The sequence below is a fragment of the Sinohyriopsis cumingii genome, chromosome 17 (assembly GCF_028554795.1).
Source record: "Sinohyriopsis cumingii isolate HCF-2022 chromosome 17, ASM2855479v2, whole genome shotgun sequence".
Lineage (NCBI taxonomy): Eukaryota > Metazoa > Mollusca > Bivalvia > Unionida > Unionidae > Sinohyriopsis > Sinohyriopsis cumingii.
In genome coordinates, this window is record NC_142977.1 from 49,128,099 (window position 1) to 49,142,855 (window position 14,757).

The window sequence follows — 14,757 nt, forward strand, 5'->3', positions numbered from 1 at the left end:
ATATATATATATATATATATATATATATATATATATATATATATATATATATAGATAGATAGATAGATAGATAGATAGATAGATATATCAAATTTTTCATATGTACATTCTTGGCTGATATATTGTGTTCTTTAGATGGCCCAAACAACATTATCTTCAGCCCAAATGAACCAATTATTCCTGAATTTGGCTCCTTAAACATCACGTGCATGCCTGACTGCAATATATCCTGCTCATTTCAATGGATGAAAATCGGTGTACAAGAGATTCCAGAAAAGCTGGTATCGGACTTAACCACATTGCAAATTGCAAACGCTACCAGAAAGGACGCTGGGAATTACTCATGCAGGACAACTAATAAAGACACCAATAAAACTGTGGTTAAAAGCATCGCACTGAATGTTATATGTGAGTCTCCAGTTACGATCTTTTCAACTCTATGTATACTTTTTTATTCAAAGTATTTCTTCATGTCAATATACGCTTCCATTTCATCGGCATCAGCAAACCAGAATGTAATCCACAAGTTCGTACCTCGCCACTGGAATATTTTAACAGTATCTTGTAGGCACTGTCAAAAATAATTTCATGCAGGAAATAGATACATTCCAAGTTAATGTCTCAATGTTTTGGCAACTGTGACAATCCTAAGAAATATACCGGTGAAAATGCATTAACTTATACCATATCAAAGTAGACGTACGTAAAGAACTCGATAAAACACATATTTCATAATGTTTTTTTGAAATATTTTTTCTTAATATATGTTAAAGCTATTTTCAATGTCCACCCTTTGAATGTAATTTATTTTTCTAAAAGACATATACTTTTGCAACCTTGGAAGAACACCTTGAAAATCACTATTAGAACAATAGTGCATGCATCAGTAATTAATTTAATTAGTCCCTGTACTTTACCTTTACCTTACTTCACAAGGCAAACATTCAGATTACTAAAAAATTTAAAAATGGAAAAAATGACAACATAGAAATGGAGTATTTGGTAATAGAAAAGCCAGTTACTTGTATAAACGTATCCATTGTGTAACCAAACGGTCTAGAGTACATACGATATACAGGTAAATGCGAGCATTTGAAATAGCTAGAGCCATTTTATAGCTTGTTTCCTATAACATATATTCTAAAATGTTGTAATTACGTTTCGGATCTCATTTCCAACTGCTATAATGTGGGACTTAGAAAACTTATATTCAGTTATGATGATCTGTTTTTTGTTTCATCTTCAAAACTTTGGTGGTATTGGTCTTGAACCTAAATATTAATTTTTGTCTCTTCTTGTTTGTTGAATGCCATTTGATGAATTTTCAGAAGTGATCACGGTGAAATAGAATTTAGAAAAGAATATGTGTATGGTTGTATGAGTTAAAAATATAAAACTCTTATAGCACTAGTGAACCCACAAGGCGTGCAGAGATATAACTTAGAAGCTTGCTAATTCTTTGATGGTCTTTAAAGTAGGGCAAATTATTTTTTTAAGTTATCAGTATACCAGATTCTAGATAATTAGCCCCTCGTTTTATTTGAAAGAATTTATATTACAATATTTTTATAATATTTGGTTGAAATGTATTTTCTTTGCTAACTAATGCATAAAAGGCCGGGTTACACGTTCTGACCGCATTAGATCAGCCTAAGTTCATAAAAATATTATTTTAAATGAATACTATCTGTATTACGGCAAACGGCAGATAAGAGAAAAGATTACAAAAAGCCCACAGCAAATAAAATGTGCACAAACGTGAAAGATAAGGGCTCCAAAATGGTATTAAGGTATCATGGAACGTAAACAATGGTGTTTCCATAATTCTGAAAGAAAATAATTTCGAATGTAATGCACCCTCAGCTCTTATCACCTTGTACAACAAATCAAATGATTTAACTCATTCAATGGGAATTAACTTAATTCTTTACGTCCCCCTGCGGGTCCGGGGTTGTAGAATTGGCCCGACGTGCCTCGCTACGAGTCGTAAAAGGCGACTAAGTAGAGGCAACCTGTTTGCCGTGGGTTGCGTCCCGTGTCGGGAGAGGAAAGGGTCCTGGTAGTTGAGCAGAGGCTTTCCATGCAATACACTACTTTGGCCTCTACTTCTCTTAGACGGGTGGTCGGGATGGCCCGGTTTCGACAAATCGGCTGGTCACGCCGAGCCCTAGGAAGTCTTTATTTACTCTCCCACCTTCTTTCTCTTTCTCCTTGTATCTCTCTTGATACCACCGTTGCCCCTATATTCTATTCCTTCATTTTTCCCTTTCCAAGTCTTAGAAGACTTCCTAGAAGACGGTGGCTTAACGGGTCAATCGGGAGTAATTTTACCGACCTTAGAAATTGGCGACTTCAGGGTCAATCAAAGGTAATTTTATCAACTGAGTATGGCATCTATGTATCCCTGGCACTTGAAAAGTGTCTCCTTGTTTGGCTCCTTGGTGGGCGGGGAGCACGGGTGCTGAATTTTTAATATAGCCATCATGGATAATTAAAAATAAAATCAAAACAAGAGAACGAAACCGCTTACCTCACTCTCTCCGTCTGTGATCAAGAAAACAATTACATGTCTGATTGGAACACCAAAAAGCGTTAAAAAAATGAAATCTGGTTGCCTTCTTGTGGAATGTGAACGACGAGGTCAGACAGACAATATCAAGAAAATAAAAACTTTCTTCGATACTCCAGTGACCTCATTCGCTCACACCAAACTGAATACGTCCAAAGGTGTGATTCGCTTTCGTGACATGACTGGAATCACCGACGCTGACATCATCGAAGGAATGAAAGGTAAAAGTGTCAATGCAGTCCGACGAATACGTATTAAACGTAATAACAATCTGCAGGACACCAACGCCATTGTACTCACCTTCAACAGGCTAACTGTACCCAAAGTGGCAAAAGTTGGCTTTTTGCAAGTAAAGGTAGAGATTTACATTCCCAACCCCCGTCGGTGTTATAAGTGTCCAAATACGGCCATCACGAAGACCGCTGCTCCAAGAGCCAAATATGTGGCCGATGCGGAGACAATGCTCATCAGGAATCTGATTCTAAAGCAACCCCGCATTTTGTCAACTGCGGAAAAGAGCACCACGCAAATTCCAAGGATTGCGATACCTGGAAACAGGAGAAGGAAATTCAGAGGGTACAATACACAAATAATATTCCCTATCCAGAAGCCAGAATATTTGTACAGACAAAAACAGCCCATCGTGGCCCATCCTTCTCCACTGTAGTGAAGAGCAATCTTAAAACAACGAAGGACGCTCAAACACAAACAGAAGCACCCGATTCAACACCAAATTCAAACACCCCCCATTACCAAGCACAGAAAAACACGGCATCTACTCACATTACATTTAATAATACCCAAAGACCGAAATCACCAAAAAGTAAAAAATCTCACGGAAACAGACAACAAAAGGGGAGTAGAGGCAACCTGTTTGCCGTGGGTTGCGTCCCGTGTCGGAGGAGGAAAGGATCCTGGTAGTTGAGCAGAGGCTTTCCCTGCAACACACTACTTTGGCCTCTACTTCTCTTAGACGGGTGGTCGGGATGGGCCCGGTTCCGACAAATCGGCTGGTCACGCCGAGCCCTAGGAGGTCTTTATTTACTCTCTCACCTTCTTTATCTGTCTCCTTGTATCTCTCTTTCTCCTTGTATCTCTCTTGATACCACCGTTGCCCCTAAATTCTCTTCCTTTATCTTTCCCTTTTCCAAGTCTTAGAAGACTTCCTAGAAGGCGGTGGCTTAACGGGTCAATCGGGGGGTAATTTTACCGACCTTAGAAATTGGCGACTTCAGGGTCAACCAAAGGTAATTTTATCAACTGAGTATGGCATCTGTGTATCCCTGGCACTTGAAAAGTGCCCCCTTGTTGGGCTCCTTGGTGGGTGGGGAGCACGGGTGCTGAATTTTTATTCAAGCCAAAATGGAAAATCAAAAAAATCAAACTAAGCGTACCAAAACGGGAACTGACTCAGATGATGAACCATGTGGTGTGGAATCGTTTCCTCGCTTCATGGTCATCAAATCAGAAGATGAAACCAAACCCCTAGCCGCACTATCGCCATTTATAATCGAAAAGACTATACTTGGTTTAGTCGGCAAACCAAAAAGCGTTAAAAAGATTAAATCAGGTGGTCTGCTTGTGGAGTGCGAACGTAAAGCACACACTGAGAACATTCAAAAAATTAAGGTATTTCATGACATCCCAGTGACTTGTTTCGCACACACATCTCTAAATACATCAAAAGGCGTCATTCGTTGCCCTGACTTGGCTGGAGTCAGCGACAAAGACATCGTAGAGGGGATGAAAAGTGAAGGTGTCACTGCAGTTCGTAGGATTCGTATCAAACGAAACAACGATCTGCAAGACACCAACACCATTATACTCACCTTCAACAGACCAACGGTACCGAAAGTTGTCAAAGTTGGGTTCTTACAAGTTAGGGTTTAGGTATACATACCAAATCGCCTCCGATGCTACAAATGTCAAAAATACGGTCATCATGAAGACCGCTGTTCCAGAAACCAAGTATGTGGACGATGTGGAGACCCTTCTCATCGGGAATCCGAGTGCAAAGCCACTCCGCATTGCGACAACTGCGGCAAGGAACACCATGCAAATTCAAAAGATTGCGATATATGGAAACAGGAGAAGGAAATCCAAAGGATCAAATACACATCCAACATCCCGTATCCAGAGGCCGGAAAGCTTGTTCAAACTAGAACATCACTCCCCGGCCCATCCTTCTCAACTGTAGTAAAGAGCAATCAAAAAGCAACCAAAGACGCCCAAACCCAAACAGACCCACCTGAATCCCCTTCCGTCTCGAACATATCGCATTACAAACCCCCAACAAACTCAACATCGACGCAAACAAAGTTCAACAATCCTCCACCATCAAAATCACCAAACAGTAAGAAAAAGTCGACAGCAAATAGGCAGCAAAAAGGGTCTGATGACCCAATAAAACTGCACAATAGGTTTGGACACTTTGAGGATATGGATGCAGAAGAATCTGCTCCGTGTCCTCAAGGTGGCTCCAGACCTAACAGCAAAAAATTCACCCCCGTACTTCCTCCAGATAAATAACCAAAGACATTGCCTCCGCGAAAGGTCTAACCTAGCTCCAGAATCTTCAATATAAACTTGTAATGAAGAACACCATCATACAATGGAACTGTAGAGGACTTAAAGCCAACTACAATGATATTCTTTTGCTCTTAAACGAACGTGATCCTGCAGTACTATGTCTTCAGGAAACATTTTTGAAAGATACAGATAACATCACACTTAAAAACTACTCCCTGTTTAACAACTACTCTCATAATGTTGACAGAGCCTCAGGAGGAGTCTCTGTTATTGTGAACAACAGAGCCCCTCATAGCGTCATCCCTCTAAACACAAATTTACAAGCCACTGCTGTGAGCGTCACTCTGCATCGGGTGATTACCTTTTGTTCTATCTACATACCACCAAACACCAATTTAGTAACGAATGAATAAGACGAACTTGTTCAACAACTCCCCGCACCCTTTATTCTACTCGGTGATTTTAATGCCCATAACATTTTATGGGGTTCAAATCACATAAGTGACAGAGGTCACAAAATAGAAGACTTCATTTCCAGACACGATTTGTGTCTATATAATACCAAATCACCGACATATTTACACCCAGGAACTGGTATATACAGGTATATTGATTTGACAATTTGTACCCCATCGCTGCTTTTGGACTATGAATGGAAGGTCGCTGATGACCTTCACAGCAGTGATCACTTTCCAATCTCTCTTAACAATAGCAACGTTACAATTGACGAAGCAGTTCCACATTGGAATTTAAAGAAGGCCGACTGGGCCAAATTTGAAACACTTTGTACAACTAGACTAAATAGGGATACTGTCTTAAACGACAATAACCCTTTTCAATATTTTACTTCTGTTTTAATCGACAATGCAGAAGAATCCATTCCCAAATCCTCACCAAACGGTAAAAAACTCTCAAAACCATGGTTCACAAAAGAATGTAAAGAGGCCATTAGACAACGCCGAGAAGCACTGAAAAATTTTAATAATCGTCCAACACCCGAAAATTTAACTAAGTACCGTATTATTCGGGCCAATGCTCGCCGCACGATTAAACAAAGTAAAAGAACATCATAGAAAACATATGTTTCAACTCTAAACTCTCGTTCCTCTATAAAGAAAGTTTGGGACACGATCCGCAAAATCAATGGAAATAGGAAATACAATTCCTTTCGACATCTCAAAGTAAACAACAAGAATATCAATTCCAAACATGACATTGTTAACATACTTGCTGATAGCTTCTCAAAAAATTCTTCATCCTCTAATTACTCAGAAGCATTCAGAAGATTAAAAACTCACAAAGAAAAGACACGGTTGAAATTCACATCGAATAACTCAGAAAGTTATAATCAACCGTTTACAATGTATGAGCTGAAGGAATCTCTGAATAAGGCCCTCGATACATCCACTGGGCCTGACGAAATACATTACCAGTTTTTGAAACACCTCCCAGAACCTTCATTAACAGCCCTTCTAGAAATTTTCAACAATTTATGGATTACTGGTAATGTACCTAAAATCTGGAAAGAGGCAACAATAATACCAGTTCCCAAACCCGGTAAAGATAGCGCAGATCCTAACAGCTATCGACCAATTGCACTCACAAGCTGTGTGTGCAAAACAATGGAACGAATGATCAATTCTAGGCTTGTATGGAACTTGGAAACTAATAATTTAATATCTCCTTTCCAAAGTGGCTTTCGATATAGCCGGAGCACCAACGATCATCTGGTTAGACTAGAAACATTTATTCGAGATGCATTTATCAAGAAAGAACACTTAGTAGCGGTTTTCTTTGATTTAGAAAAGGCCTATGACACGACATGGAAGTACGGGATACTAAATGACCTGCACGATCTAGGTCTAAAAGGCCGTCTGCCCTCTTTCATATCCAACTTTCTCTCCGACAGAGAATTCAAAGTACGAGTGGGCTCTACCCTCTCAGATCTGCACGAACAAGAGATGGGTGTGCCCCAGGGCAGTATTTTATCTGTGACGCTCTTTAACATCAAAATTAATAGCATCACCAAGGGTTTGACTTCTGGTGTGGATTGCTCGTTATACGTTGATGATTTTCTAATATGTTATCGGTCAAAGCACATGCATACAATTGAAAGACAACTCCAGCAAAATATAAACAAAATTCAAAATTGGGCCAATGCAAACGGTTTCAAATTCTCGAAATCAAAAACGGTATGCATGCATTTCTGTCAGTTACGAAAACATCATGATGAACCGAACCTCACGCTGGATGGAACACCTATTTCAGTTGTTGAGGAAACCAAATTTTTAGGTATTATCTTTGACAGAAAACTGACCTTTATTCCACACCTAAAGAACTTAAAAGCTAAATGCTTAAAAGTACTTAACCTACTTAAAGTAGTAGCGCACACTGACTGGGGTGCTGATAGAAAAGTCATCCTAAATTTATACAGAACGTTTATTCGCTCCAAACTAGACTATGGTTGCGTTGTGTATGGGTCAGCCAGAAAATCGTATCTTAAAATGCTTGATTAAATTCATCATCAGGGAATAGGACTGGCTCTGGGAGCATTTAAAACATCCCCGTGTGAAAGCCTTCTAGCTGAGGCGAATGAACCACCGTTATCGCATCGTAGAGAAATGCTTTCCGCACAGTATGCTCTCAAATTAAAATCAAACCCTCTGAATCCTGCTTTTTCGGCTGTTTTTCAACCCAAATACAAAACTTTATACGAAAATAAACCAAACGCCATACCTTCCTTTGGCATTAGAATATCATCCAGCCTTGAGACTACAAATATAGATCTTTCTAAAATTCAGAAAACATCCATCTCCGAAACACCACCCTGGCTAATTAAACAACCAAAAGTACGTTTTACGCTACACGATGGCAAAAAGTCCGAAACAAACCCTTCTATCTTCCACAACTCTTACCGGGAACTCCTCACCGAATTGAAAAACTACACCAGAATTTACACTGATGGATCAAAGGATGAGGAAAAGGCTGCTGCAGCCTTTGTTTGTGGAAATCACACAACGCAAGTTCGCTTACCAAATGGAGCATCAATTTTTACAGCCGAAATCAGAGCAATAGACCTTGCTCTGCAACATATAGAAAAGAACCGTATTTCAAACTGTATCATCTTCTCCGACTCGCTATCAGTACTCCAGTCACTACACAATAGAAAAGTGGAGAACCCATTATTGAAAAACATACTTGTAAAAAATACCGAGCTGAGTGTCTCCCACAATATGATATACTGTTGGTTACCTAGACACATTGGTATTAACGGTAACGAAAAAGCAGATCCCGCTGCTAAAAAGGCCCTTTCTCAAGAACCATCTAATTTTAAAATACCATATACTGATTTTAAACCTTGTATCAGAAAGTTCTTACGCCAGAAGTGGCAGGCGTCATGGAATGATGCTGTAAATAACAAACTTCACGCAATCAAACCAACTCTAGGAGAATTGACTCCTTCCTACAGAACCATTCGTAGGGAGGAGGTAGTCATTGCAAGAATCCGAATTGGTCATACTTATATCACCCACACCCACATATTAAAAGGTGAAGACCCACCAGAGTGCGTTTCTTGCAATGAACCATTCACTGTCAAGCACTTTATGATAGAGTGCTTTGCCCTACAACCTACGCGCGATCGTTATTACATTGTGCATGACATGAAAGAACTTTTTGATAATATAAACATCACTCGTATTATAGAGTTCTTGAAAGCCGTAAATATTTACTCTAAACTCTGACTTTTATGCTATCACCTTGTGCAGTTTTATGCAATATATATACCGTCCCATTTTAATACCTATTCATCATTTTTACATTTCCCGTTGATCGGGAAGCTTTATTTTGCACCGTTATCATCTTAACGTTTTTTAATTTCAACCATTTGTTCTTTTTATATCGCTGGTCGATATAGGACCTTTTATAAGTTTTGAAAGATTATAGAAATAACACTTTGTTTGGCGCTAAATAGCCTAAAAGTGCCGATGCGCCGTTAAAAATCAATCAATCAATCAATCAATCAATCCACCATCAAAATCACCAAACAGTAAGAAAAAGTCGACAGCAAATAGGCAGCAAAAAGGGTCTGATGACCCAATAAAACTGCACAATAGGTTCGGAGACTTTGAGTATATGGATGCAGAAGAATCTGCTCCATGTCCTCAAGGTGGCTCCAGACCTAACAACAAAACATTCACCCCCGTACTTCCTCCAGATAAATAACCAAAGACATTGCCTCCGCGAAAGGTCTAACCTAGCTCCAGAATCTTCAATATAAACTTGTAATGAAGAACACCATCATACAATGGAACTGTAGAGGACTTAAAGCCAACTACAATGATATTATTTTGCTCTTAAACGAACCTGATCCTGCAGTACTATGTCTTCAGGAAACATTTTTGAAAGATACAGATAACATCACACTTAAAAACTACTCCCTGTGTAACAACTACTCTCATAATGTTGACAGAGCCTCAGGAGGAGTCTCTGTTATTGTGAACAACAGAGCCCCTCATAGCGTCATCCCTCTAAACACAAATTTACAAGCCACTGCTGTGAGCGTCACTCTGCATCGGGTGATTACCTTTTGTTCTATCTACATACCACCAAACACCAATTTAGTAACGAATGAATAAGACGACCTTGTTCAACAACTCCCCGCACCCTTTATTCTACTCGGTGATTTTAATGCCCATAACATTTTATGGGGTTCAAATCACATAAGTGACAGAGGTCACAAAATAGAAGACTTCATTTCCAGACACGATTTGTGTCTATATAATACCAAATCACCGACATATTTACACCCAGGAACTGGTACATACACGTGTATTGATTTGACAATTTGTACCCCATCGCTGCTTTTGGACTATGAATGGAAGGTCGCTGATGACCTTCACAACAGTGACCACTTTCCAATCTCTCTTAACAATACCAACGTTACAATTGACGAAGCAGTTCCACATTGGAATTTAAAGAAGGCCGACTGGGCCAAATTTGAAACACTTTGTACAACTAGACTTAATAGGGATACTATCTTAAACGACAATAACCCTTTTCAATATTTTACTTCTGTTTTAATCGACAATGCAGAAGAATCCATTCCCAAGTCCTCACCAAACGGTAAAAAACTCTCAAAACCGTGGTTCACAAAAGAATATAAAGAGGCCATTAGACAACGCCGAGAAGCACTGAAACATTTTAATAATCGTCCAACACCCGAAAATTTAACTAAGTACCGTATTATTCGGGCCAATGCACGCCGCACGATTAAACAAAGTAAAAGAACATCATGGAAAAAATATGTTTCAACTCTAAACTCTCGTTCCTCTATAAAGAAAGTTTGGGACACGATCCGCAAAATCAATGGAAATAGGAAATACAATTCCTTTCGACATCTCAAAGTAAACAACAAGAATATCAATTCCAAACATGACATTGTTAACATACTTGCTGATAGCTTCTCAAAAAATTCTTCATCCTCTAATTACTCAGAAGCATTCAGAAGATTAAAAACTCACAAAGAAAAGACACGGTTGAAATTCACATCGAATAACTCAGAAAGTTATAATCAACCGTTTACAATGTATGAGCTGAAGGAATCTCTGAATAAGGCCCTCGATACATCCACTGGGCCTGACGAAATCCATTACCAGTTTTTGAAACACCTCCCAGAACCTTCATTAACAGCAATTCTAGAAATTTTAAACAATTTATGGATTACTGGTAATGTACCTAAAATCTGGAAAGAGGCAACAGTAATACCAGTTCCCAAACCCGGTAAAGATAGCGCAGATCCTAACAGCTATCGACCAATTGCACTCACAAGCTGTGTGTGCAAAACAATGGAACGAATGATCAATTCTCGGCTTGTCTGGTACTTGGAAACTAATAATTTAATATCTCCTTTCCAAAGTGGCTTTCGATATAGCCGGAGCACCAACGATCATCTGGTTAGACTAGAAACATTTATTCGAGATGCATTTATCAAGAAAGAACACTTAGTAGCGGTTTTCTTTGATTTAGAAAAGGCCTATGACACGACATGGAAGTACGGGATACTAAATGACCTGCACGATCTAGGTCTAAAAGGCCGTCTGCCCTCTTTCATATCCAACTTTCTCTCCGACAGAGAATTCAAGGTACGAGTGGGCTCTACTCTCTCAGATCTGCACGAGCACGAGATGGGTGTGCCCCAGGGGAGTATTTTATCTGTGACACTTTCAATATCAAAATTAATAGCATCACCAAGTGCTTGACTCCTGGTGTGGATTGTTCGCTATATGTTGATGATTTTCTCATATGTTATCGATCGAAGCACATGCATACAATTGAAAGACAACTCCAACAAAATATAAACAAAATTCAAAATTGGGCCAATGCAAACGGTTTCAAATTCTCGAAATCAAAAACGGTATGCATGCAGAACGTTTATTCGCTCCAAACTAGACTATGGTTGCGTTGTGTATGGTTCAGCCAGAAAATCGTATCTTAAAATGCTTGATTAAATTCATCATCAGGGAATAGGACTGGCTCTGGGAGCATTTAAAACATCCCTGTGTGAAAGCCTTCTAGCTGAGGCGAATGAACCACCGTTATCGCATCGTAGAGAAATGCTTTCCGCACAGTATGCTCTCAAATTAAAATCAAACCCTCTGAATCCTGCTTTTTCGGCTGTTTTTCAACCCAAATACAAACTTCACGCAATCAAGCCAACTCTAGGAGAATGGACTCCTTCCTACAGAACCATTCGTAGGGAGGAGGTAGTCATTGCAAGAATCCGAATTGGTCATACTTATATCACCCACACCCACATACTAAAAGGTGAAGAACCACCAGAGTGCGTTTCTTGCAATGAACCCATTCACTGTCAAGCACTTTATGATAGAGTGCTTTGACCTGCAACCTACGCGCGATCCTTATGACATTGTGAATGACATGAAAGAACTTTTTGATACTATAAACATCACTCGTATTATAGAGTTCCTGAAAGCCGTAAATATTTACTCTAAACTCTGACTTTTATGCTATAGTCTTGTGCAGTTTTATGCAATATATATACCGTGAATTTTAATACCTTTTCATCTTTTTTCATTAACATAGAACATTTACATCTCCCGTTGATCGGGAAGCTTTATTTTGCACCGTTACAATCTTACTGTTTATAATTTCATCCATTTGTTCTTTCATATCGCTGGTCGATATAGGACCTTTCATAAGTTTTAAAAGATTATAGAAATAACACTTTGGCGCTAAATAGCCTAACAGTGCTGATGCGCCGTTAAAAATCAATCAATCAATCAATCAATTCTTTACGATACCACCTGGCGCCCTGTCCATTGGGAAAATGGCCCGAAACTCAAAAACATATTTACTAAAACTGTTATTATTAGTAAGTATAAACACCTAGGTAAGCATCTATTTATAGATATTAAGGCAATTTAAGTTCTAAACATATTACAATGTACCCTAAGCAGATACACTAAATCCAACTATATAAAATCACTACAATTTACAATCATGATAACAAGTACAATAATTATAGATAAAATCATGTAAGAGGAGTTTTAAAAATATAGATATACATAACATACCATTGCAAACAACAAAGAAGGCTTCTTCTCCGGCCAAAACAACATCATCAGCAGTGGAATCGGGGTCTTGCTACCTGGAATGATTGCTTGTTGACTCTTCATGAAGAAATATTTGCAGATATTTAGGCCTTCTATAGATTCTAATATTTTCCGTCCAACCACTGCTGCAGTGTCCACGTTGCCCAACTGAACAGATTCTTGCATTCAAGATCTGTGCCAGTTTGTCACTGTCTTTGCAGTCTCACTCCTTCATTCCTTCAATAGTTTGAAAGATTGCACCTGCAAATTACTCCATGTCATAGTTGATTTCAGTGCAGGCAGGCGTTGAATTGACCAGCACATGCCTCTTAAACTCTGACACAACTCTTCCTCGGAACAGTACTCTTGTGGTATCGATACTAAGCATTCCACAGAATATCCCACTACGTTGTAATGTATTTTCATAAAGGTTTCATACACACGTAGATCATTAGTTTCAAGATTTGCCATTTCTTGAAGCTAGACATTAACTGGCTTTGCACAGAGATTATTCCTTGCTGGATTGTCTCGTAGACGACCAGTGGAAATTCTAGTTAACAGTTTTATTCTTCCCTATGGAAACCCTACATGATGTCAATCATGTTTAGGTACTGCATCCATAATAGGCTATTTCTGTTGCATTGAATCTTTTCTTTTGTACACCTTCCAGGTCTTGCATTGACCTTATCAGTCAACATTGTATGTAACTGCATTGCAGACATATTCAATTGCAAGCATCTTTCGAAGACCAGAGCCATCCATCAGGTGTCAAATACAGATTAGAAAGCTCATGTTAGTGTTAAGTCCACGAAGTTGCAAATGAAATCAATGTTCTATGATAGTATGAGCTGTCGGTCAGAGCGGTTAGACGAAGGTTGTCACGTTATTCTTACTAGCTCGACTTTTTTAAAGATCCGTGTAGATGAAATACATGACAGATCACGTGGGTCCAACTCAGTCATAGGCAGGAATGTATTTGATGCTGACCATACTTGATTTCCTTGCTGAATAATTTTTATAAAACCTAACCAAGTGTGCGTTGCCATTATTATTGCCTAAGCATATTCCTATGTACGCCCTTGCAGAGCTCAAATTATAGTTTTGTAGCAGTGAGGTCAGCAAATGTGACGATTTCGCGTGCCTTTGGAAAGTTATACTTTTGTCCTTTACAGAGTGACCCTACGTTGAGCAAGTCATTAACCTCTACCTCACCGCCCTTTAAATTCATTTTAAATTTATACGGAAAAATCCGTAACAGGGTAAATCACTTTTGCTCAATAGAATAAATTATATATTCATTCAGTTTTTACAGGGATAAATAGATTATTATAAAGATATTTTTAAAAAAGTTGTGGTCGAATACTTAATAAAAAGCTATATTTTGTGGAAAACGTAACCCTACAAAATATGAAAATTTATATTTCCGCACCAATATTTTCCTATACCTTTAGTATCTTAATTTGTTGATCTTACCAAACGTATTGTGCAAAAAACATTTTATTGCAGAAAAGTTCTCGATTACATTGTCCCTCTGAATTTGCATTTACTTTTCCTCTCTTTGAATTTGCATTTCTTTCTCATCTCCCCCGTATGCATTTAACTTCCTTCAATTAATTTTGCTCTGCCTCTTTTCTTCATCTTACTTTCTTAACGTCTTTACTCTCTTCCTCTCTCTTTTCTCTCCCTCTCTCTCTCTCTCAATCTCTCTCTCTCTCTCTTGTTCTCTTCCCCTGCTGGTCCGGGGTTGTAGAATTGGCCCGACGTGCCTCGCTACGTGTCGTAAAAGGCGACTAAGTAGAGGCAACCTGTTTACCGTCGGTTGCGTCCCCTGTCGGGGGGAGAAAGGATCCTGGTAGTTGAGCAGAGGCTTTCCATGCAATACACTACTTTGGCCTCTAATTCTCTTAGACGGGTGGTCGGGATGGGCCCGGTTGCGACAAATCGGCAGGTCACGCCTACCCCTAGGAAGTCTTTATTAACTCTCTCACCTTTTTTATCTTTCTCCTTGTATCTCTCTTGATACCACCATTGCCTCTATATTCTATT

The 14,757-nt window shown here is 39.0% G+C and overlaps 1 protein-coding gene across 1 annotated transcript in view; it reads left to right on the forward strand.

Moving 5' to 3' along the window:
• The window catches only part of LOC149778578 (uncharacterized), a 67,726-nt gene that overhangs the window by 15,729 nt on the left and 37,240 nt on the right, over positions 1 to 14,757 (forward strand). The window contains exon 4 of the mRNA XM_089938511.1: positions 136 to 408. Coding sequence (XP_089794637.1) covers positions 136 to 408 — 273 coding nt within the window. The remainder of the gene's footprint in view (positions 1 to 135; positions 409 to 14,757) is intronic.